This window comes from Hyaena hyaena, unplaced genomic scaffold, assembly GCF_003009895.1.
Source record: "Hyaena hyaena isolate Hyena2069 unplaced genomic scaffold, ASM300989v1 scaffold_345, whole genome shotgun sequence".
In the NCBI taxonomy this organism is placed as follows: domain Eukaryota; kingdom Metazoa; phylum Chordata; class Mammalia; order Carnivora; family Hyaenidae; genus Hyaena; species Hyaena hyaena.
Window position 1 is genome coordinate 917,810 of NW_024080976.1, and position 26,243 is coordinate 944,052.

Here is a 26,243-nt window from a genome sequence, read left to right on the forward strand (position 1 = left end):
CATCACCTACAAGTTTGCTTTTCACAACTATAAACCAGAACTCAATCATGTTTTCTGCCACTATGTAAGAAGAATGATCTTTTCACCAGTTTCCAATATTAACATTTCTTTTGAGCCCTTACCAGAAATACTATTTTTTTTTTATTTTTTTTAATGTTTTATTTATTTCTAGGAGAGAGAGAGAGACAGCGTGAGCAGGGGAGGGTCAGAGAGAGAGGGAGTCACAGACTGAAACAGGCTCCAGGCTCTGAGCTGGCAGTCAGCACAGAGCCCGAGGCGGGGCTCGAACTCACGAACCGCGAGATCATGACCTAAGCGAAAGTCGGACGCTTAACCGACTAAGCCACCCAGGCGCCCCTTACCAGAAATACTATTAAATGTTAATAGAACTGTTCATGAATATTCCGTTCATGATACATGTATCCTCAAAGAAAATAGCTTTCTCAATCCTGCTCTTTTCTTCCTGACCCTGCACCTTAACATCCCTAACAATCTGTTTAAGGTAATCTAGGCTTTTGTATCATGTGTCTTAAAATTCTTCCAGCTTCTACCCATTATCTAAACCGACTTCCACATTTTTAGGTGTTTGTTTTAGCAGAGCCCCATTTCCTGGTGCCAAAATCTGTACTCGTTTTCTATGGCTGTCATAAAAATCACCATAAATCTAGTGGTTAAAACAACCAAAAACATGCGATATATTTATAAAATTAAATTTAGTGGACTTGACTTCAAATGGAAAATTTTAAATTTAAAAACAGAAAAATAATATAGAAAATGGTATCTGCCACTACTTTGAATTTTTTGCAGGGACACTTCAAGTAGGATCACTTTTTATAGCCAAACATTTACATAATATCTTTTTTGCCCCTTCCCTCTTCAGCCAACTGAGATATATTACATCCCAGAGATGTACATGAGGAGGGCTTAATATAGGATTGGAAAAAAGGGAAGTTTAAAATGTGACATATAGATTTAGGGTATTTGCTGTTTGTCCTAGGATGCCAAAGGAGTCTGGGACTGGCCTATTCATTTTTAAAAATTTCATTACAATGAATACAGTAGCAATGTATCTCTTCTAATGACACCCCATTCCATCTCTTCTTATAAGTGACATATATTTTGGTGGGTATAGTAACTATGATAGGAGAGTAGAAATTGGGGAGATCTTGGGAAATAGCTAAGAGCATAAATATGTAGAGATTCCCAATGATTATAAATACTTTTATGACTTATTTATATAACCTCCTATACTGGAAGTTCTCTTAAGCAAGAAAACAGCCTAGTCATCTCTGAGTTCATAATTGTACTTTTCAGCTTAGCCATTTAAAACACTGTTAGTACATCAGAATTTCTAGCACATCATACACAAGACCTATAAAACATGAATATTATATACTATGTATAAAAATAAACTAAGCATATGCATATAATGCTCTACTGCAAATAAAACATGGCTATTTCATTATATAATCAGTAAATCAAGAGGCAGGATAGCACATGTAGGGATGCCACATAATTTATATTTTTGTGACAGCCACAGGAATGCATATGAGAGGACACAAAGAAGAGTAGAATATCCAAGAAAAAGTGACTGACACAGTCCCAACATCTTTGGTTGAGGTTAGAACAGATTCAGTTATACCATACCTCCCCACTCATTACATATTCAGGAAAAAGGGTAGATTTGCATCCTCGGTTATGAGTATAATTCTTGTTAGTTGCCATTGTTAACACATAATAAATAGTATTAATTCATTTACAAATATAGATTTATTTAAATGAGACAATTACCAGACTCTCATAATTATGAATATAGACCCTGTTTTCTTACCTACTTATTTTTGATATGTTCATCCTGCCCTCAAAACAAGCAAACAAACAAACAAGACAAAATAGAAAAAAAAAAAACCCTCTAAACATAAATAGTTATTAGTAAAGGCTAAATTTCACAAAGTTCTGTCTGGTCAGACACGGCATTACATTTTTTAGAATCTAAATTTTTATCATGTCTGGATTTTCTCATTACCCACTGTTGTTGTTTTTAATTTTTTTTGGTCAAATTATCTATAAGCCCTTGACAAGCAGGTTTCCATTTGCTATCCACTGGCAACTACTGTCCTTTTCTGTAAGACAGAGGGCCCAAATTGGGGGCGGGTGGGAGCTTATTTAAATTTTAACTGCATTTTATTATACACAGTAACAATGTATGTAGTAAATATATGTTACAAATAATCAAGGGCCTTCATAACACTGTTCAAGGTGCTGCTGAACTTACTATTTTCACAGAAAAGATGCTATAGACATTAGTGTTTTAGCAGATTTCCAATTCTCAAACATCAAAATCTCTCCAATGATTTTTCATTTGGGAATTGAGACCCACATTTCCTGAGATAAATCTATAAAAAGCCTACATATGTGTTTGTGTGTATACATATATATATTTCACTATATATACATATTTTTTCACAATTCCGTCTACTGTAACTTATATTCCCAAGTTTTACTCATCTTTGTCACTTCTTAACCTGCCTTTCTCTAGTACGAATTCTGTGACGTTGAATGAGGTGTATGCTGTGGCAAAAAGTATTCCTATAATCATGACAGCTATAGGATTCCCTCCAATATGAATATGAATTCCAATATTAAATTCTTTGTGTAAGACTTACACACACGGCTAGAGTCTTTCTAAATTTATCACATTTAGATATTCATGACTAACAGTCTTCTTACAATTATAATATTATGTGGACTTTTAAAACAGGGCACCTGGGTGGCTTAGTCAGTTGGGCGTTCAACTTCGGCTCAGGTCAATATCTCGTGGTTCATGGGTTCCAGCCCCACACTGGGCTCTGTGCTGAAAGCTGGAAGCCTGGATTCCTCGGATTCTGTATCTCCCTCCCTCTCTCTCTCTGCCCCTCCCCTGCTTACACACTATCTCTCTCTCCCTCAAAATAAACACATTAAAAATTAAAAAAAAAAAAGAATTCTCTAGTTGAATGACTGCTAAAGACCTTTCTCCACATTGCTTACAATCAGAGCTATTACTTTCCAAAGTTAACTGCCTCAAATTAAGAAAGGTCTGAGATGTTTGGCAGCATCTACCATAGCTGAAAAAAATTTACATACATCCTTGTACTGAGTAATTCATCTTACTATAAGATCAACAGAAATACACACACACACACATACACACAGAATATTTATAGCACATTAAAGCAGTATTTTTATTACAACACAAATTTATAAAAATACAAATATCAAGAGGATAAATAGTGGTATATTCTCAAAATGGAAGAGTATACAGAATGAAAACGAATACATTACTGCCACATGCAATAATGTATGAATCTTAAAATGCTGAGTGAATAAAGACACAAAAGAATCATGATATGTGATAAAACATAAAATTTAAACACAGGCAAAGACTGCTTCATGATGTTATAAGCCAGCGACATGGTAATCTTTGGGGGAGTAACAGTTATTCTTTATTCCAGAGTGCAAGGAGAAATGTATTTTATATTTTCATTCTTTTATGGAGACTGATATTATAACCATTTTGTGTCTTGCCTCTGTATATATTATGTAAGCATTTAAAAAAATAATCTGAGGTGCCTGGGTGGCTCAGTTGGTTGAGCATCTGACTTCGGCTCAGGTCATAATCTCACGGTTCATGGGTTCAAGCTCCGCATAGGGCTCTGTGCTGACAGCCAGCTCAAAGCCTGGAGCCTGTTTCAGATCCTGTGTCTCCCTCTCTCTCAGACCCTCCCATGCTCATGCTGTCTCTCTCTCTCTCAGAAATAAATAAAACATTAAAAAATTTTTTAAAAATCTAAGTGAACATGAAAACTTAAAAAATTAGCTTCATTTCTGATAAAGTTTGATAACAATGATCATATCCATATGTGCTAGTAAACAGCAGATCGTTACGTGGTTGGTACTTTAACTATTATTACATTTGCGATTAAAATTACCTTATTAAAATGTTTCAGCATGCTTTTTTTTTATTAAACTGAAGTTTTACAATAACTTGGAAAGGCTTCACAAAGATCACATCATTTATTGCATTTCTATGTTTTCTCCCTTGTGAGTTCTCTGATGGACAATGAGGTTTCTCTTATAACTGAAGGACTTACTACACTCATTACAAATATAGGGTTTCTCCCCTGTGTGAGTTCTCTGATGTACAATGAGATTTGTTTTTTGGCGGAAGCACTTCCCACATTCATTACATTTATATGGTTTCTCTCCTGTATGAGTTCTTTGATGATGAATGAGATATGACTTCCTGCTAAATGCTTTCCCACACTGAGGGCATTCGTAGGATTTCTGTCCTGTATGTATTTTTTGATGTACAGTGAGAGTTGCTTTCTGGCGAAAGGATTTCCCACATTCATTACAAATATAGGGTTTCTCTCCTGTATGAATTCTTTGATGTAGATTCAAATTTGTTTTCTGACTGAAGGACTTCCCACATTCATTACATTCATATGGTTTCTCTCCAGTGTGAGTTCTGTGATGATCAATGAGGTAAGATTTCATTCTAAAGGCCTTCCCACAGTGAGGACATTCATAGGATTTTTCCCCTGTATGTGTTCTCTGATGTGCCACAAGGGTTGTCTTTTGGCGGAAGGACTTCCCACATTCATTACAAATATAGGGTTTCTCCTCATTATGAGTCTTCTCATGAAGAGCGAGAGTTGTCTTCTGGGAGAATGATTTCCCACATTCATTACAAATATAGGGCTTTTCCCCTGTATGAGTTCTCTGATGCACAGTAAGGTTTGCCTTCTGGTGAAATGACTTCCCACATTCTTTACAAATATAGGGTTTCTCTCCTGTATGAATTCTCTGATGTAGAGACAGTGTTGTCTTCTGGCGGAAAGACTTCCCACAGTCATTACATTCATATGGTTTCTCTCCTGTATGAGTTCTCTGATGACGAATGAGGTGTGACTTCAATCTGAAGGCATTTCTACACTGTGGACATTCGTATGATTTTTCCCCTGTATGTGTTCTCTGATGATCAGTGAGGGCTGTCTTTAGGCGGAAGGACTTACCACATTCATTACAAACAAAAGGCTTCTCTCCTGTGTGAGTTCTCTGATGATCAATGAGATATGACTTCCTTCTAAATGAATTTCCACATTGATGGCACTGATAGGGTTTTTCCTCTGTGTGAATTCCCTGATGCAGAATCAATACTGACTTCCTACAGAAGGACTTCCCACATTCAGTGCATGTATGTTTTTTTTCAATATTGGTCGTTCTTCTCCTTTTATTATATTCAGATGGGTTTTCTCTTCTGTAAGCTCTATTATGTGTAATTAAGTCTCCTTTTTTAAGGAAGGCTTTCTCACAGTCATCATATCCAAATGGCTGTGCTGGAGTTTCCACCTTATGATATTGCATAAGTACTTCAGTACGACTGACAACCCTGTCACGTTGATTAAGGGATTTGACTCCAGGCTGAGTTGTCTCTGGTTTAGCATTGAGAAGCGATTTCCCATATCCATTATACTCATTAAGTCTTTTTCTTGCAGGACTTATATTACTGATAATTAATTCTGAAACATTTTTAAAAATCTTTCCATGAGTATCATATTCAGGAGGTAGATTTTTTGAATTAATAGGGTTTTTGCTTAAAGTAAATGTCTTTTCATATGCATTACTGTTGTCTTTAATCAGTTTTTTGTGGTTGATGAATACAACTGGTCTAGAAAACTTATCTTGGTATTCCTTGAATTTCACTAAAAAGTCTTCATCTTTCCAATTTTCTTCTACAAAAGAATATAATAACAATTTGTGAATCTTCACATATTTGTTATGGAAAGAAACTGTACTAATGTATATGAGATCAAAAAAGACCCTGGACAAATTATTCCTTGCCAGGGAAAAGAGAAAAAACCTAAAGAAAAACTCTGCCTCAGTGTGAAAAAGAATGAAAAATTAAGCAATGAACGCTAGTAAATTTTGCACTTTGTACAAGAACTTCATATAGAAAGTGAAACAAATACACCACGCAGTGAGGAGAAGACAAAAGAATGGTGAAAGAGAGACTGATGCTTGGATAGGTAGATTCAGAAGCAATGAAGTGAACCTTTCAAAGGCAGTAAACTTTAAGTAGGATGGATGAGAAAAATTAGTAGAAAAGTTTATTCAAGAAAAATATTAGAGGAAGGATTACTTTTGGAGAATACAGATCAGAGCCTATATTTTTATACATTCTTCCTTAGACTGTGAGTCAAAACACTTCCAGTTGTTCCACTACCCCCTACCAGGTAGCCATCAATGGCTCATTAATCTTTCCAAGCATCAAGTAATTTCCTAGTGTTTAAAAGACATTATAGCCTAGGCTCTAATCCTCCATATCATTTTTTCTTGTGAGAAAAGAGCTAGGAAGACACTTCCAACAGGAACTTTAAAACAGACTAGGAGTATTATTTACTGGCGTATTCATTATTGCTGTTACTACCAATCCTTTCAGAAGGGTTCAATAACGAAAATCTCATGACCATGAATTATAACTATTCCTCTTTGCAGACTTATTTTTTCAGGTTTAAAGAAAAACTGCCACAAGTATTTCCTCAATACAGTAACTTTATTTATTTTTTTAGGGTTTATTTATTTTTTTGAGACAGGGAGAAAGAACAAGCAAGCAGGGGAAGGGCAAAGAGAAAGAGGAGAGAATCCCAAGCAGGCTCCACAATGCCAGCACAGAACCTGGCGTGGGGCTCGGTCTCACAAACTGTGAGATCGTGACCGGAGTTGAAATCAAGAGTTGGATGCTTAACTGACTGAGTCACCCATAACTTTTCTTAACTCCAGTTTTCCACATTGTGGACAAGATTAGATTGTTTACTTTCATTCTAAATGATTCATTAACTTTAACCTTCATTTCTCTTATATTTTATAGCTATATTTGACTTCCATTATTTTGCAATCATCCACATCTAGTGAAACAATGTTAAATTTAGGTACAAAAAAACTTATTTCTTCCTTCAGTCCATTACTCTTAACACCAACATATAAGGAATTTCTCCTGTAAAGAAAACTTTTAAGTCACTGAGATTTACCTTTCATATTCAAGTAAGTTTTCAGGGTTGTCCACATATTTGACAACTTTCACACATAGTAAGGCCTCAGATTTTTTGCCTTATGAATATCTCACTCCTAATCACATGCTTTGCTCATGTTCTTTTATTTTATTAAAAAAATTTTTTTTAACGTTTATTTATCTTTGAGGGAGAGATAAGACTGCAAGTGAAGAAGGGCAGAGAGAGAGGGAGACACAGTACAGGAAGCAGGTTCCAGGCTCTGAGCTGTCAACACAGAGCCCAACGTGGGGCTCAAACCAGTGAGCGGTGAGATCATGACCTGAGCTGAAGTCAGATGGTTAACCAACTGAGCCACCCAGGTGCCCCTGCTCATTTTCTTTTAATCAGTTGGCTTGCCTTCCATTCTTATTTCTACTCATAGTTAGATTATCTTTAAGAAAATGCTACATTCTGTGATGCCAAAAATCCTTCACTTATTTCCCCCTACCACTTTAAGCACTATTTCTTTATAACTTAAAAATGGTTATGGGGGCTCCTGGGTGGCTCAGTTGGTTGAGCGTCCAACTTTGGCTCTGGTCATAATCTCACGGTTCGTGGGTTTGAGCCCCGTGTTGGGCTCTGTTCTGACAGCTCGGAGCCTGGAGCCTGTTTCAGATTCTGTGTCTCCCTCTCTCTCTGACCCTCCCCTACTCATGCTCTCTCTCTCTCAGAAATAAATAAAAACATTTAAAACAATTTTTAAAAAATGGTTATGATCTTGGAAAGTAATTTTAACAAAGTATTTTCACAAGCTTAATCATGTCTTAAATATTTTGTGAAAAACGCAGATTTTGATAGTAATCCTTTTCCACAGAAAGGAATACTTTATTGGTTATCTCCTTTGAACTCTTCTGAGTCTACATTAACATTGTATATCCTACCTAGATGGGTAGTGTTTGGTAGAATCCAACCATTTCAGTCAGAATCTATACAGCCATGGCCTGGGCAGGTACATCTGAAAGGAGCTTACTGTGCTTTCTGAATGGAGAAAAAACATAACTCGCCTGTATAGCTCTACAGTTAATGAAACAAATACGGAATATTTAAAATATAATATACTATAGCAAAAAAATATATAAAAAAAGGATCATATCTTTGAAGGAAAGAATCCGTAAGCATATACCACATATAACTTGGTATCAAATTACATAATCATTTTCAAGAGTTGTGTGTATTCTCTGAATACATTAAGAACAGCTGCATTGAAGTTGGGTGTTTTTTGGGGGGGGGTGTTGTTTGTTTGTTTGTTTTTGGGGCCTCCAACATTGAGGCCCACTAGGGATTAGTTAAGTAGCATGGATATTCAGAAAAAGGATGTGGAGTGGTTAAGGAATATTTATGGAGAAGAAATCTCAAGATTCAACTTTAAAGATACATAGTATATGGAGGGGAGAACACAACACAATGAACAGTACAGGCATTATAACAAATCATACATGTGTGGAAAACATTGAGGAGACTATATCAAGTGCAAATTACCAAGAGTTTTCCATAACAGAGAGAAATAAAGTTGAAAAGACCAGATTAGGGCTAATTATAGTAGTCCTTGAATGAAGAATTTCAATTTCATATAATAAATAATAGGAAACAAGTGATGATATCTCTTCACTAGGAAAGTAACAATATAAATTGAAAGAATTAAGACAAAATTATAGCAAAGCCAATCTGTAATTACTGTAGTCAAGACATGAAATAAGATAGTTGTTATTTTGGGGGTGCTTGGGTGGCTCAGTCGGTTAAGTGTCCGACTTTGGCTTAGGTCATGATCTCATGGTTTGTGGGTTCGAGCCCCATATCGGGCTCTGTGCTGACTGCCACCTCAGAGCCTGGAGCCTGTTTCAGATTCTGTATCTCCCTCGCTCTCTGACCTTCCCCTGCTCACACTGTCTCTTTCTCTCTCTCTCTCTCAGAAATAAATAAAATATTTAAAAAATTAAAAAAAAAGGTAGTCATTATTTCTATGATGTCAGTGAAAAATGAAAATATGGGAAGACATAAATACATTTCACAGGCTGGTAAACATAACATAAATTGTGAAGAGATTCACAAGAGATGATGATAGAGACAGAGAAAGCTGATATGGTAAAAATAAAATATTTGGAAATAAATAGTAGGGAGGAATTTAAAGGTTAGCAAAGTTTGTGATTTTCATTTCTAACATATTGTCAAAAGATAGGTGAAACATCAGAGTGCAGAACCCCTGAAGTACTACAGTGAAGGTGGGAAAAATGTGCTGAGTATGTCGGTGTTGGAGACATTTACATAAAACAAAGACCTTCTGTCCTCAGAATGGATGAGATTACTATAACTTAAAGGCAGATCCTTTGAGGTCAAATTCAAGAAATAAGACTGAGAATCTAGTGAAAAAACATACGTTTAAAATATATGTATCAGTGACTATTATGTGCCAGATATTATCAGACAGTATGTCCAGTGATGAAGAAAACAGACCAACTTGAAAATAATCACTCAGGGAATCAGGATATGAATAAGTTAATGTTTTACACACACGAAGGATTGATTTCAGGAATGATGATCAGCCATATAAAGTGAACCACAAAAGTTTAAGAGAAGAAAATGATAACTGTGGAATTATCAATCTGGGCCAAAGCAAGTGAGTTTTAAATTAACAGCTATATTTGTGATGAAAAGGGGAGATTAGACTTAGCACAGAAAACAAATCTGAGGCAATAAAAAGAAAGAAAAAGAAAAAAATGGAAAGCAACTGAGAAGAAAAACATTAAACAAGAGTTTTTCTCTTTTACAAACAGATATAAGAATGTTCAAATCAAGAAAAAAGATCTAAATGGAAGGTTTATAATACATTTTGATTAAGGGTGGCAACTATCTTTGATAACATCAAGCAAACTAGAAAAGATTATATTGGGAGAGTGATATTTAAAAGTTTGGTTTAAGTTTTGCAGGAATAATGATCATTTCAAAGGTTAGGAGCCTTTAAAAAGACACTCCCAAAATATTTCAAAGGTGCCACCTACCACATGACCATTTTAAAATTTATTCTCAACTAGATTTCATCCACCTGAAGGGTCAGAAACTCACCTAAGCAGGTATGACCTGTAAATGATGTCCATGGCTCTTCTCCTCGCTCTAACTTGAGGATCACATCCGGCTTGGTCATGTGACACCCTGATGAAGAAAAGTTTGGATTAAGTTGTTTAGGCTTCAATACATTTGAAAAATTAATAAAGTACATTTTCAATACTGCAAAGTAAAATACTTCTTTGTGTAAGAGTAAATTCAACCTTACTCTGGGCAAGTACAAAATTATCCTTTTGGCTAACAAAAAAAGAATCAATTCTTATTCCTGAAATTCAAGATCACACATAATTTAGGCACTTTGAAAGGAAATGCATGCTACTGAAAGTTTCAAAGAGTTTTTTTCTGACCCACAGAGATGAGGTGGCAATAGTTTTCCAACATCACATCCATGTAGAGAGTCTTCTGAGCAGGATCCAGGTGCTGCCACTCCTCCCGAGAGAAGTCCACAGTCACATCTTTGAATGACACTGATGCCTGCAATGGATTGGAACTGTGATCAGAATAAGCTGACTAGATATTGGGGACTATTTTTGATCTGTTCCTTTGGGGCATTATATCAATGTAAAGAAAGCCAATCATTTTTGTTTTGTGATTTATACTGTAAGGTAAACCAAAGTGAAGATAGAATTTCCTGTCTCTGGATTTATTTAATAATTCATCACAAAAATATTTATGTGAAGTCATTTTGTACTCCCAAGCTGCATTAGTTTACTGGAGTGCCAAGACATATAAAACACTGTCTCTGCATAGCCTCAAAGCAAGGAACACATACTTTCTTGAAAGTATGTTTAAACATACACCTGCTAGAAGGTGTTCAGATACTATAAGAATGTAAAAGATGTGGTATATTATAAGGGCAACACAATTGATGAGGTAAAACTGTTCTCTGTGAAGATTAATGTGTTCTGCAGAAAAAATATGGTTTAAAAATGCATGGGAACAACTTCTGGCATCCAAAATTAATACAGTGAATTGGTCAAGAAAATGATTCCTCAGATCATAATTATTTATACTTAACGTAATATATATATCTGAACATAACGTATAACAAATAACTCACATTTGAAAGCAATGGCATTTGAAAGCAATCAAAGCAAGCAAAAATTGAGGGAGAGCTTAAACTTTTTTTGGAAAAATTAAATTTTTTTTAATTTGAGAAAGAGAGGGAAAGCATGAGCTCGGGAAAGGGACAGAGTCAGAGAGAGAGTCCCAACCAGGCTAAATGCTCAGTGTGGAGCCTGACACAGGGCTCCATCCCATAACCTTGGAATCATGAGCTAAGCTGAAATTAAGAGTCGGATGCTCAACCAACTGAGTTACCCAGGTGCCCTAATGGAGAGCTTATCCTTAAAGGACAGTAACCACGATGGGTAAGAACTGTTCAATTCATGGCTTTTTTTTGCATGAAGGTACCAGAAACCGCGCAACTGTTAAGGCAGAATTTAGAGCTGGCAGAGGAGTTTGAGATTTAGAAATAAATTCTTGAAGTAAGAGAACTACAGAAAGGATGAGAACCAAAATCTGAGTATAAACACCGCCAGAACTCCACGTTGATAATTAAGCTAAGCAATTGTTGGAGACATCACAGAGGACTTAGGAAAAAGCAGACATAAAGATTCCAAAAAAGAGTGTTGTAAAACAGAAGTGTACCTCATGAGATTCGGAGATTTTGGCATTTTTTTATTAACAGTATTACACAACGTGCTCATAGTACAAGCAGAAGAAAACTGAAGTGTTACTGGACTGAGGTGTCAGAAGTTGCAGCTCACAAAGCAGCAGGAAGTATAAGGAGTGGAACACTGGAAGAAACAGACCTACTGAAAGTAAGCCCCAAAATCTAAGTATAAACACTCATCAATTCCTTAACTGAGAACTAATGTATATGAATACAAGGAGAACCTACCTCCCCTCACCTAAGGGGGCTAGGGTCAAAAGTCGCAGCTGGAAGAACTGAGCTTATCAGCTCCTTTATACTTTGGGGTTGGTGCAGAGTTTAAAGTTCAATTTCAAGCAAGTTAGTTGCCTGCTAGGCAATAACCTTCAGAAAAAAGGCATAACAGTATCAGATTACTGTATTATTCATGATATCCAGGTTTCTAGCAAAAATTACTAAATATGCAAACAAAACAAACAAAACGAGAGAGGGAGAATGTTGACTCATATTCAGAAAAAGCCAGTCATAGAAACTAATCCCTAGTGGGCCTCAATGTTGGAGGCCGAGAAAACAAACAAAACAAACAAACAAATCTCCCCCCCCAAAACACCCAACTTCAAAGTAGCTGTTCTTAATGTATTCAGAGAACTAGTATTAGGAAAACCTGGGCACAGAAATATATACAACTAAAAAGTCAATAGAGGAGGGTTGCCTGGGTGGCTCAGTTGGTTGAGCATTTAACTCCTGATTTTGGCTCAGGTCATTACCTCGTAGTCATGGAATCAAGCCCTTGTGTTGGGCTCCATGCTGACTGTCCAGCCTGCTTGGGCTTTTCTCTCTTCCTCTCTCTGCCCTGCCTGTACTGGCACTCCCTGTCTCTCTCAAAATAAATAAACATTAAAACAAACAAATAAATAAATAAAAAGTCAATAGAGGAATGAAAATGAACCATTAAAATGTATTTGATACAAAATACAACAATATATAGGAACTGATGAATAAAAACAGATTAGGAGGAAACTTAAATGCACATTAGTAGGTGCAAAAAGCCAATCAGAAAAGTCTGTATAATTCCAATTATATGACATTCTGGAAAGGCAAAACTCTGGAGACAGTAAAAAAGGAGGAAGCGACAAAAAGGTGTAGCTCTAAAAGTTTAAGGCACTAAAGCTATTCTGTATATTATTATAATGGCAGAACATCATACATTTGCAAAAATCTATTGAATACACAAGACCAAGAGTGAACCCTAATGTAAACTATGGACTTTGGAATCATGTATCAATGTAGGTTTATTGTAATGAATGTACCACTCTGATGCAAGATATTGATAATGGGGAGGCTATTCATGTATGGGGGCAGAGGGTAAGTGAAAACTCTGTACTTTCTATACAATTTTGCCATGAACCTAAAACTGCCTTAAAATAGAAAGTATTTTTAAAAGGATTAAAAAATGGGTTAAGTATTTGGAAAACAAAACAGCAAAATGGCAGCCCTAAATCCATATACCTCTACTTGTATTAAATATAAATGGACCAAACACTCCAATAAAATGACCAAGATTATTAGAATGCATAAAAAAGATTCAAATGTAATTCTGAGACATATTTTATTTTTTAAAGTTTATTTATTTATTTTGAGAGAGAGAGAGAAAGTATGCACATGTACAAGTGGGGAAGGGGCAGAGAGAAAGGGAGAGAAACCCAGGCAGGCTCTACACACAGCACAGAGCCTGACACAAGGCTCAATCTCATGAACCATGAGATCATGACCTGAGCCGAAATCAAGAATAGGAAGCTTAACCAAATAAGCCACCCAGGTGCCCCTACAAGAAACATATTTTAAACATCATATATACAAATAGGCTGAAAGCAAAGGATGGAAAATGACATACAAACACTAGACATGGGGAAGTTGAGGAGTGTTACTACTACAGACAAAAAGGGCATTTTATTGATGAGAAAAATTAAATACACTGGGAAAATAGAACAATTACAAATGTATATGTACTTAAATAACAAGAGTTTCAAAAAACAAAAAACAAAAATTGACAAAAGTAAAATGAGACTTAAAAAAAAGTCCAAAACCATAGTTGATGTAAATGTTTGTCAGTAAAAAGGGGAGGAAAATCTGGATAGATTTACAGTCAACATGGGAATCCAATTTATAACCCTGAGATCAAGAGTCACATGCTCCAGTGAGGGAGCCAGTCAGGCACTTCTGTAGAGCACCACTAATAATCTTCCAACACTGTCATTTTCAAACTTGTTTAGGCATGTTCGGTGTTTTACATTTCCAGATTAATTTTAGATCAACTTATCTTTATAAAACAGCCTACTTAGACTGTGATTGAGTTTTGAAAGACTTTATAGATTGGTTGGAGATAATGGATATGTTAACAGTAGTAGGTCTTCTAATCCATGGACCTGGTGTATACTTATTTAGGTCTTTTAAAATTTCTCTTGGCAGCGTTTTGTAGTTTTCAGTGTACAGGTCTTGTAAATGTTTTGTTAATTTTATTCTTTAAATTCATTTTCAATTTTTTATTATTAGTATGTAAAAATATAATTGATTTTTGTATTTTGATATGTGACCTTGCTGAATTCACTTTTTATATCTAGTACTCTTTTCTGTAAATTCCTTAATACATTCTACATAATCTAGGCATATTATCTGTAAATACAGTTCACCTTCTCCCTTTCTAATCTATATTGCCTTATATTTCCTTTTCATTCTTTACGCATCATCTACAGTGTTGAACAGAAGTGGTAAGAGCAGACATCCTTGTCTTGCTTATGATATTAGGAAGGAAAACAGTCATTCACCATGAAGCCATAAATTTTATGAAAATTTTATTTTTTGTTATTCTTTGATCCAAAATTGGTTACTCATAGTAGTATATTGTTGGGGTGCATGGATGGCTCAGTCGGTTAAGTGTCCAACTTTGACTCAGGTCATGATCTAGTGGTTCATGGGTTCCAGCCCCATGTTAGGCTCTGTGCTGATAGCTCAGAGCCTGGAGCCAGCTTCACATTCTGTGTCTCCCTCTCTCTCTTTCAAAAATAAATAAACAGTTCTTAAAAAGTAGTATACTATTTGATTTCCAAACATTTGGGCCTTGTCGAGATATGTTATTTTATTGATATCTAATTTAATTCGATTGTGGTTAGAGAAGATGCTCCATATGATTTCTCTTTATTGAGATTTTCATATATTCTGTTGTGGTATATAGTGTATTTGCTCTGGAAAAAACATGTGTTGTGAGATTATTAAAAGTGGTGCTCTACAGGGGCACCTAACTGACTCAGTCAGTGACTGAGCATGTGACTCTTGACCTTGGGGTTGTGAGTTAGAGCCCCACATTGGGTGTAGAGGTTACTTGAATGTAAAAAATTATTTAAAAGTAAGAACCAACTTATACTATCCAGAAGAGGCTCATTATATATAAATATGAAAACATAGGAAGGATAAGGAAAAGGATGGAGGGGCACCTGGTTGGCTCAGTCGGTTAAGCATCTGACACTTGGTTTGGGCTCAGGTCATGATCTCACAGTTTGTGGGTTCAAGCCCTACACTGGGATCTGTGCTGACCCCAAGGGGCCTGCTTGGAATTCTCTCCTCCCCTCTCTCTCCCCCTACCCCACATGCTCTTTCTCTCTCTCAAAATAAATAAACTTAAAAACATTTTACAAAGGATGGAAAACATGAGTACTGTGTAAATACTAACCAAAGAAAGCTAAAATGGCCATAATATCAAACAATATAAATTTTGGAACAAAAAATACTATCAGGGGTTAAATGAGACATTTCATAGTAACAGAGAGCCATCAATTTATGAGAGACTGTAACAATTCTAAATGTGAATACATCTAAAAACAGAACTTAAAAATATATTAAATAAAAACTGAGGAAAAACAGACAAAACCAAAATTATAACTGAAGATTTCAACTTTCTCCTCAGTCATTGCTACAACAAATAGACTGGAAATCAATAAGATCAATACAGAAGTTTTGGGGCACCTAGGTGGTTTAGTCGATTAAGCGTCTGACTTCAGCTCAGGTCATGATCTCACTGCTTGTGGGTTCAATCCCTGCACTGGGATCTGGCTGACAGCTCAGAGCCTGGAGACAACATCTGGTTCTGTGTCTCCTCTCTGCCCCTCCCCTACTCACACAGTCTCTCTCTCTCAAAGCTAGAAAACGATTTAACTAAACACAAAGTATTGGAAAAAAAGGAAAAATAAAAGGTAAGAAGTGAAGAAAGAGGAAACAAAAACAACAGAGTAAACCAATAAAACCAAAAGCTGGTACTTTGAAATGATCAATAAAATTGATAAAACTCTAGCCAACTGACCAAGGAAAAGAATAAGACACAAATTACCAACAGCAAAAATGAAAGAGGATCATTGCTACAGATAAATATCAAAAAGGATAAAAAGATTATATTTTGGACACCTTTGTCAATAAATTTGACAAATTCCTAGAAAGATACAAACTATAGAAGCTCACTGAAGAAAACACCCTGAAAACCTGAATATTCCTAATTCTACCAAGGAAATTGAGCTGCTAGTTAAACCCCTTCCCACAAAAAAAACTCCAGGTTAACATGGCATCACTGGTGAATTCTTTTTTAAAATATATTATTATTGTTACTTCATTTATTTTCTTTCTTTTTTTTAATGTTTTATTTATTTCTGAGAGAGAGAGAGAGAGACAGCGTGAGCAGGGGAGGGTCAGAGAGAGAGGGAGTGACAGACTCCGAAACAGGCTCCAGGCTCTGAGCTGGCAGTCAGCACAGAGCCAGACGAGGGGCTAGAACCCAAGAACCACGAGATAATGACCTAAGAGAAAGTCGGACGCTTAACCGACTAAGCCACCCAGGCACCCCTATTTATTTTCAAGTTAGTTAACGTACAATGTAGTCTTGGCTTCAGGAGTAGAACCCAATGATTCATCTCTCTTACATATGACACCCAGTACTCATCCGAATAAGTGTCCTCCTTAATGCCCATAATCCATGTAACTCATTCCCCCACCCACCTCCCCTTCAGCAACCCTCAGATTGTTCTCCATATTTAAGAGTCTCTTATAGTTTGCCTCTGTTTTTATTTATTAAAAACAATATTTTAAATGTTTTTATTTTTGAGAGAGAGACAGAGCAAGAGTGGGGGAAGGGCAGAGAGAGAGACACACAGAATCTGAACCAGGGTCCAGGCTCTGAGCTGTCAGCATAAAGCCTGATGCGGGACCTAAACTCATGAACTGCGAGGTCATGACATGAGCTGAAGCTGGACGCTTAACCGACTGAGCCACCCAGGTGCCCCTCTGTTTTTATTTTTTAATTAAAAAAAAATTTATTCACTAGTGATTTCTAACAAGCATTTAAGAAGAAATAATACCAATTAAACATTTTTTTAATGTTTTATTTATTTCTGAGAGAGAGAGACAGCATGAGCAGGGGAGGGTCAGAGAGAGAGGGAGATACAGAATCTAAAACAGGTTCCAGGCTCTGAGCTAGCTGTCAGCACAGAGACTGACGCGGGGCTCGAACCCACGAACTGCGAGATCCTGACCTGAGCCGAAGCCGGGCGTTTAACCAACTAAGCCACCCAGGCGCCCCAAAATAATACCAATTTACACAAACTCTTTTAGAAAATAAGAGAGTATACTCCCCAATTTATTTTAAAAGAATTATCCTGATACGAAAACTAAACAAAAGTATTACAAGAAAAAATATAGACCAAATTCTTTACAAACCACAAACAAAAGACTCCTTAACAATGTACTGTATTAGCAAATTCATTGAGCAATACATAAAAAATAATATATCATGATCAAGTGGGATTTATCCTAGAGCTATTAAGTTGGCTTAACACTTCAAAATTAATATAATTCATGGTGCTAATAGAAAAAAGAGAAGGGGTGTGTGGGTGGCTCAGTCGGTTAAGTGTTCAACTTTGGGTCAGGTCATGATCTCATAGTTTGTGAGTTCAAGGCCCACATCAGGCTCTGTGCTAACAGCTCAGAGCCTGGAGCCTGCTTCGGATTCTCTCTCTCTGCCCCTCCCCTACTTGCATGGTCTCTCTCTTTCTCTCAAAAATAAATAAACATTAGGGGCGCCTGGGTGGCTCAGTTGGTTGGGCGGCCGACTTTGGCTCAGGTCATGATCTCACGGTTTGTGGGTTTGAATCCCGTGTCAGTCTCTGTACTGACAGCTCAGAGCCAGGAGCCTGTTTCGGATTCTGTGTCTCCCTGTCTCTCTGACCCTCCCCTTCTCATGCTGTCTCTCTCTCTCAGAAATAAATAAAGCGTGTTTAAACAAATTTTTTTAAATTAAAAAAAAAAAACATTTAAAGGAGAGAGAAAAGCCATGTAGTGGGGAATAACCAATAGATGCAGAAAAACTTGAAAAAATTGAACACCCTCTCATGATAAAAACTATCAGCAAACTGGGACTTCTTTAACCTGATAAATCTATGCAAAACTTATAGCTAATATCATACTTAATAGTGAAACACTGAATCCCTTTCTCCTAAGGCAGGAACAAGGCAAAAATGTCTGTTCTCACCACTCTATTCAACATTGTATTGAAGGTTCTAGACAATGTTGTAGATGAATAGTTTGAAAAGCAAGAAAGCAACAGTCACTATTCACATATGACATGCTTATCTATGTAGAAAATCCTAAAGAATACAAAAAATTACTAAAGTAAGTGACTTTAGAAAGATTGCGGTCAACATATAAAAATCAATTGTATTTTTATATATTAGCAGTGAACAGTGAAAATTTGAAATAAAAATGAATAGCATTTACAGTAGCATAAAAAATAAATACCCATGGATTAATATAACAAAACATGTGTAAGACTGTACATTGAAAACAACAAAACATTACTGAGAAAATTTAAAGGTCTTAAATAAAAGAAGATGTACATCATATTCATGAATTGGAAAACCATATTATCATTACTATTCTTGAATTCAAACTGTTAATAAATATTTTAACATCTTCCACTCCCCTAATGGGTTGTCTTTATACATTCTTCTAATGTGCTTTAGGCCTGATGCTATAAAAAGTATAAGATAACAGTCACTGGTTAATGTTATAAGTACAGAGTTTCTGTCTCGGATGATGAAAAAGTTCTGGAAATACATAGGGGAACTAGTTACACAACACTAAGTATACTTCATGGGACTAAACCATACACTCAACAATGGCTAAAATGGTGAAATTTTACATTATGATTATTTTACTACACACATACACACACGCACAAAGTTAAACAGAAAAGCATAAGAAACACAAAGATCTGTAAGTGAGCACTAGGGTGAGCACTTGGGAGGACTGGAAAAGGAGCAAAGGTGTTATGTGGGAAAACAAGTAACCACGATAAGAGAGAGGCACTCAAAATAAAAATATCAATGGAGATGAAGGGAACTGTGGTGTAAGGAATAAGATTCACCACTAAATTGTGTAGTGCAAGAGAGACATTTATTTAACTCAAGCTAGGTATATTAGCAGGTGGATATGGGACTGGGGCCAAAAGCAGATTGAAAACAAAACAAAAAAGAACAATATGGGCAGGAGATAATGAGATAAATATTGGGCATGTGCCTGCAGTATCTGTGGAACGTTCAGGTGGTGATTTTTGGTTGGAGACTGGATATGGTTTTGACATTCAGAACAGAGGTTTAGGTTTACAATCATGTGAGCATTAGAATAACAGTGATAGTGAATAGGAACAGGGGAATGTAAAAAGAAGTGCACCAATAAAGAATCTGGAATACAGGGGCGCCTGGGTGGCTCAATTGGCTAAGTGTCCAACTTCAGCTCATGTCAGGATCTCACTGTTTGTGGGTTTGAGCCCCAGCTCAGAGCCTGGAGCCCACTTCAGATCCTGTGTCACTCTCTGTCTCTGCCCCTCTGCCATTTGCACTCTTTCTCTCTCTCTCAAAAATAAATAAAACATTAAAAAATAATAATCACAAAAAAAGAATCTGGAGCACAGTAGTAATTAAGAAGTCCAGATATAAAGATGACATTTCTGAAAGAACAAGAGAAAATAACATTTTTGAAACCAACAGCAGAATATTTCAAGAGTTATACTTGTAATTCAGTATGGTGATCCAAGCATATACATTTACTTCTCCTGCATCCAAATATAATTAGAGAAGTTTAAAAATAGGGACACCATTTGCATAATGGGGGAGTGTTATTGGCAGGCCACAGATTTTTGGGAATTGTTAGCAGCTATGAGTAAAACAGAAGGATCAAACAGGAGAAAAGCAAGATTCTGTTCTTTGTACAATTTGCCAAGTGTAACTCTTTTCGTAAAGCCTCAATAGTCCTTGCTACTTACTAAGAGCAATCAATTTCATCTCCATCTTGATTGTTTTTCATCTAAACTAGCAAAATTCATGCAATAATATATTCTCATCTGAGGTAATGCATTTTTGTCCCAGCTCTGCTTCTGGGAGAAGATGGAGAAAGATGTTTAATGATAAATCCACTTAATGTGTGAACACTGGTTAAAATTAGAAGGAGCATTTGTGGAAGGAAAAGGCTTATCTGGCCAATTTGGGAAGAAATGGGGACACTTTCCTGAAGGGGCAGATAGGCAGGAGGATATAGGGCAAGAAAGGCAAATGATCAAATACCCTTAAAAAAAAAATTATTTTGGAAAAGAGAGAGGAACCATCACCTCACCTGAGCCATGGTTTTGAGATTTGCAAGAGGTGATCAGTCTTCCTTTGGTTCCTCTTTGGAAAAGAGGCAGTTCCTAAGAAGGCAAAGCCAATATGAATAGAAGCCAAAATGACACTATACATGCCTTACAGCTCTCTTACGACTTAAGACTCAATTGAAATTGCCTCCATGTCCCTTGCTTTGGCCTTTGACCACTCTGCACATTCCATATAATTTACAGGAAGGAGAATGAGCTAGACAAACCTTATTTTATACCCAAATGCAGAAATACAGGCTCTTGGGCAAGAGGTTAGATTTTAGGCAAGTTCCCTTCCTTTCTAGCACTATTTTTTCTCTTTTAGCAGCCTACCTTCAAGCTACTTTCCAGAAGGCTCTACCATTAACACTATCACCAGCAATATATGAAACTACCTGTTACCCCATACCTTGACAAATGCTACTGGTATCAACTTCTTGATGCATGCCTATCTAATAGGTAGAAATTGTGGTTCTAGGTTTTATTTTTTCTACTTTAAAAGAAAATAAGCTTCTTTTCATAAGTTTAAAAAATATCCTTAGTTTTTCATCTGTTAATGGTCTCTTATAATTCTTTCACTTTTCTATTAGATTTTTATTTCCTAGACTGGTTATTAGATCTTTTTTAAAGGAAGAGAATACTGTATTCACTTATAATAATTTATAGTTTCTCATTTGACTTTGTTTTTCCCATGCAAAAATAACTTAAAACAGGGGTGCCTTGGTGGCTCAGTCAGCTAAGCACAGGTCTTGATCTCACAGTCATGAATGAGTTCAAGCCCTGCATTGAGCTCCGTACTGGGTGTGAAACCTACTTAAATACAAACCCCCCCCCCCACTGGTTTAGTACTGTCAGGTGTTCAATAACTTGTTATTTCCTCCACTCATCAAAACTGCCATCTTTGTTGCTTCTTGGTCTTTTGGCTAAGATCAAGTATAAAAATGCTATCTTTATCATATACTTTACTTCCTTCATATATTTAAGTAGATCTGGATTTTATATTTAGTTGTACTGATCTGTTTAATTGCAAGGATGACTCGGCAGTTAGCAGTTTTAAAACATATTTTAGTATCAGGGAGGCTACTTCCCCCTTCACTATTTTCTTTCAGAACTTTTGGCTTGTTCATACTCCCCTAAGAACTTTTGAAAGTTCAAAAATTTTACTGAAAATTTAATGGAACTGCATGAAATGTTAGGGAGTTTTGAGACTTTGTCATGTGTCTTCTTGTTCTTTTATTCAGGTCTTATTTTTTGAGTCCCTTAGGGACATTAAAAGAATTCTTTATTTACACATTATAAAATTTTTTGTACCTCATATTTTTGATATACACACACAGAAGCACACATATATAAATAAAGCTTATTGATTTGTCAATGCTTTTTCCAACAAACGTCTGCATTTTCTAATTGTTGTCACTGTTTATAATAGCATGGTAACTTAGAAATTTTTCTCTCGGTCTCAGCAGATGTTCCAAAGATGGTGAGGAAAGCAAGCTTCTAAGCGTCCCTCATTCTAAAATAAAGTCTTGTAAAAAACATAAAGTTTTGCCACCATTAATTTAACCCCTACTTTAAGAGGCTGAGAGAAGGAAATGTCTAAGAGAGTAAACTATTTTTAGGACATGGTTTTCCAGGGGAAGAAAAGTGGGTGCCTTCTTATAAGAAACAAGGGGCCCCTTAGGTGCTGATGCCACTGGAAAACAAAGTGGTGAGAGAGTTTTTGGGAAAAATGTATATATTTCTGGATGTGAGAGGGCAAAGCGATTAAGGGGCTAATTCTCACCTGAGCTCTAGATGGCAACCTATGGATGGAGCCTGTCTGGAATGGCTTGGATCCTCTTGTCCAAGAGGACTCACTGGAGAGACAACAAGACCCACCAGAGCAAGTGGCCAACTGCATGCCCAGAGGAAACATTGAGAAGACAGCTGGAGAAGTAGCTATACCCATGAGAAGGGAAGTGTGTCTGAAGTTCCCAGCAGTGGGTTCTCTCAGGAGGTAGAACATGACTTACACTAAATTAAAATGGTACCAATCATGATAGCCTCTTCTTGTCCCTAATTTCTGACTTGTGTCTTGTTTTCCAGCTCCCAATCCATTCCAGCCAAAGACTACCCACCTAGAGGGAGTAAAGAGACAAAATTGAAATTGAGGAATTAGAGAAGAGACTGATGGTGTACTCTTTTCCCAGGCAGGCTTCCAGGAGGAGGGAGGGTTTTTATTTTAAAACAAGTTTGAAGTAGTTTCTATAGTGAATATTTCTATAGTGAATATTTTTTTCATTTGTTTACTTTTTGAGAGGGAGAGAGTGAGCAAGCCAGAAGGGGCAGAAAGAGAGGGAGAGAGAAATCCCAAGCAGGCTCTGCACTGTCAGCGTAGAGCCCAAGGTAGAGCTCCAACCCACAAACTGTGAGATAGTGAACTGCACCAAAACCAAGAATGCTCAACCCACTGAGCCACCCAGGTGCCCCTATAGTGAATATTTTAACTAAATAGTTATTATGAGACTGATCTTGTATTTAAAGGTTTAACAGATTCAGCCTTCAGAATGACTGAAGAAATTACTGAATCTGTCTAGGAATGCATCCAGTAGCAGGGAAAAAAAGGGATTCACCCAAATAGAAAGTTTGAGTGGCAGTTAGGGGAGAAACTTTTTGCATGTCTTCCCCAACTTTTTATGGTGTCCTCCTCATTTCAACATACCAATCATTAGTCAATGTGGGGTCTCCCAATATACAATCCTACCATCTGAAAATTATTTTTACTTTACTTCCTTGTCCCACTAAAAAAAGTCTCTATTTCACTTGTCTGATCGCCATAGAGTGAAATCTACAAGCATATAAAATGCCAATATTCAGATAATCTAAACAACACATATTTAACTGGTCATGCATCCAATTTCTCAAGCGCTTCATCTCAGTCACACAACAGCATTCACGAATTACTGTGGATTGTGCACACAAAATACTTTAAAAATTAGACAAAAACAGTTACATTACTCGACACAATCCCAATCCCAATCCCATAGGCACATGTTAGGCATAATCTCACAGAGCCCATAACAACTACACAAAGTAGCAACATTTTACTCACAAACCCCTTACTGTCGTCTCTCCAAAGTCGCATGCAGTCTCAAGAACAAATCAATTCGCATCCTATTTGAAAAATTAGACACAGAGACTATCACTTTCCAAACAACCGGTTCCACAACGTCACACGGAGTAGTAACACATGCCCAAACTACACAAGAACAGGCACAAAAAGCTACAAAGCTACACGAACTGAATGCGTGTGTGCCAGGCCGCACTCCGAAAGCTGCAGTTTCCTCACGGTGGGGGGAAGGGGGCGAGATGAGACAAAATTCCTGCCCTCCCCAAGCTCACAGCGCCTCCGGCTGCCAATTCCCTCTTCGGCGCTGTCCAGCCTGGACTACCGGTTCCCTCTAGGACGCTCCCGGGCCCGGGCTTTCTATTCCCTTCCCGGCGTTCTCGGCCCTGGCTCCTTCTGCTTCGGTTCTTGCCTCCCTCCCTGTTCTCTCTAGGGCCCAGAACTCTCGCCTTCTTCCCCGGCCTTCTTGGCCCAGGTTCCCGCCTCCCTCCTCGGCATTCAACCCAGGTCCCGCCATCACCCGCCACCTCCGCCTCCGTAAGACCCACCAGCCTCACCTTCGACCGCTGGCCAGCGGTGTGCGCCTGCGTGCTCCCGCGCGAGCTGTACCTCCCAAGTGTCTCCGCGGCTCAGTCTTTGAAGCCTCAGCCTCCGTGCGCGCGCTCGACATCCGGGCTTTTCTGGCCTTGAACTACATTTCCCAAAGCCCCTGTGCAGCTTTTGAGAAGAACCTTTGAGTGCTGCGTCCTCTCGGGTTATCCCTAAAAGTCTTCGCGTTCAAAGCGGCTATCGGAGTCTGGGCGTGGCGGGCGCGCAGAGTGAGGAAGCCCCGAGTCCCCAAGGCGGAGACAGGGCGCGTTGAGCCCGGAGCTCAGGCCTGCGTATGGGTGTTTGTGTGTGAGCGTTGGTGGCGGTGACGAAGCCGAGTGCGAGTGTGTGCGGTGCTGAAGTCGTGACAGGTGTGTAATTGTGCATGTACGCCCATACTTGGATGCGGGACGTTTTGGATGACTGTCCGCTGTATGTGAGGCCCGTGACACTGTGGGGTTTGAGACCAACCATCATAAGACAGTGCTGTTACCTAGTGGGATGGAAGAAGCTTTTAATTCTCCGACCGGTACGAGTTTGGTTGTGTAATGGGATAGAGTTTTATTTCTTCAGTTCTGGGTTTAACATCGGGACTGAGGGGTCTGTTGAAGACCTTTCTGAGAGTATATCTGCGCTTGTGAAGTCTGCGATGCTTGTATTAATCTGAGTCGCCCTTACACTGAAGCATGGCCTGAGTTGTCTTTGTCAGACCTCCCTCCCCGCCATGTCCAGTACCTAGCTTCGTGCTTCACACAGTGGGGGTATCAGTGAAGGAGTGTTGCCCATCTAGGGGCCCATTTTAGGTTCTATCCTTTTCTAAGATCTCTATTCCTGGGTTCCCTGCTGCTGCTTCATTTTTTTTTTCCTCCTGCTTTACAGACATGGAGCCCAGCTGCTGAGAAATGGTCACCAAAAGGGAATCCGATATTTGAGTGTAGTATAAAGGATTACATGCAAGCCAAAAAGCACAAACCTATTTTTGGAATGAAATTTTAGAATTGGAAGAGTCCTTCAGGCAAAGTCCTAGGAAGACATGTGGAAAGCCTAGGAGTGGATTACTTTCTTAGGGGATCTCCCTTGGGAGCTGAGGTCAAGTTCTATGTTTCAGAACCACATCATTCCCAAAGCTGTCTCCCCAGGAAACTTGCTGTGAACTTAGAGAAGTTTTCAGCCCTGGATATCAGTGACCCTGGCTCTTCCCTTTGATACTAAAAAGGATTATTAGTACTCCCCATCTCCCTTTTACTTCTGTCCAGTATGTGTGTGGTAGATGGTGAGAGATTGTGTGGTGTTGAAGAATTTCTTCCAATTTAGCGAGTCTGTGGTCTGAGAAATGTCTGGTGTCTGATGATTCCCTACCCTTCCCATGCCCTTACCCTTTCCCTACATTGCTGTTCTCTGAAAAGAGCTCTGAATAAAGGAAAACATTACTGGGCATATCTGAAACCAAGCTTAAGGTCAGGGATTTTGTTCTCCTTGTTCTCTTTTTGTTTTTCAAAAAAGGGAGTAATTGTTCTTCTCCTGAAATGCTTACGTTACCAGTAGGCAGGGGCTTGTGATGGACTTTGACAAAAAGCATGTGGTGGAAGTGACACTGTAAGATTTATGAGACAAAATCTTAGGAGGTCTGCTCTTTTCCTCTTCCTGCCCTGAGAGCACCTTGTACTGAAGGTTATGACGAGCTTGCTTGAAGACAAAAGATCACCTGGAGACAGAGGTCTAGCCGACAGCAGCAGCTACCAGGTATTTCAGAGACCATCTTGGATCATCCAGCCCCCACCAAACTACTGGCTGTTACTGGATGAGTGGAATCAGTAGAACCACTCAGCCAAACTAAGCCCAAATTGCCAACCCCAGAATAATGAGCTAATCAATGTTTTTTGTTTTAAGCCACAAACTTTTGGGATAGTTACATAGCAACAGATAAACTGAAACAGCTGTTTAACTTTTTAGACTTTTTTTGGTATCACTCCATATTGGTATAATTGTATTTGTCAATCTGTTTTGTAAAGTAATTTC

General features: G+C 37.8%; 1 protein-coding gene across 12 annotated transcripts; it reads right to left on the reverse strand.

Annotated features, from left to right (window-relative positions):
* Positions 1-3,787: 3,787 nt before the first annotated feature.
* ZNF567 (zinc finger protein 567) lies at positions 3,788-24,291 on the reverse strand. 12 transcript variants are annotated; one of them, XM_039249686.1, is made up of 8 exons: positions 24,194-24,291; positions 23,626-23,683; positions 22,543-22,647; positions 22,314-22,386; positions 20,515-20,587; positions 10,506-10,628; positions 10,155-10,241; positions 3,788-5,777 (listed from the first exon to the last, which is right to left on the reverse strand). In XM_039249686.1, exons 2-8 carry the CDS (start codon positions 23,652-23,654, stop codon positions 4,057-4,059), a joined length of 2,211 nt encoding a protein of 736 aa, XP_039105617.1. In that variant the 5' UTR covers positions 23,655-23,683; positions 24,194-24,291; the 3' UTR covers positions 3,788-4,056. The 12 variants fall into 12 exon arrangements, with proteins under 12 accessions (XP_039105617.1, XP_039105624.1, XP_039105618.1 ...); XM_039249693.1 differs by lacking the exon at positions 22,314-22,386 and adding an exon at positions 12,058-12,192 and having other exon boundaries at positions 10,502-10,628; positions 23,622-23,683; positions 24,194-24,218; XM_039249687.1 differs by lacking the exon at positions 24,194-24,291 and adding an exon at positions 23,912-24,153.
* Between the last annotated feature and the right edge of the window lie 1,952 nt (positions 24,292-26,243).

Excerpts from the sequence above, each read along its gene's own strand:
- ZNF567 (XM_039249686.1), bottom strand. The coding sequence starts at position 23,654 with ATGCGACTTTGGAGAGACGACAGTAAGGG. Across the intron at positions 20,588-22,313 it reads GGTTGCCATCTAGAGCTCAG|GAACTGCCTCTTTTCCAAAG; the intron begins GTGAGAATTAGC and ends TTGCCTTCTTAG. Across the intron at positions 10,242-10,505 it reads ACTATTGCCACCTCATCTCT|GGTGTCACATGACCAAGCCG; the intron begins GTGGGTCAGAAA and ends TTTCTTCATCAG.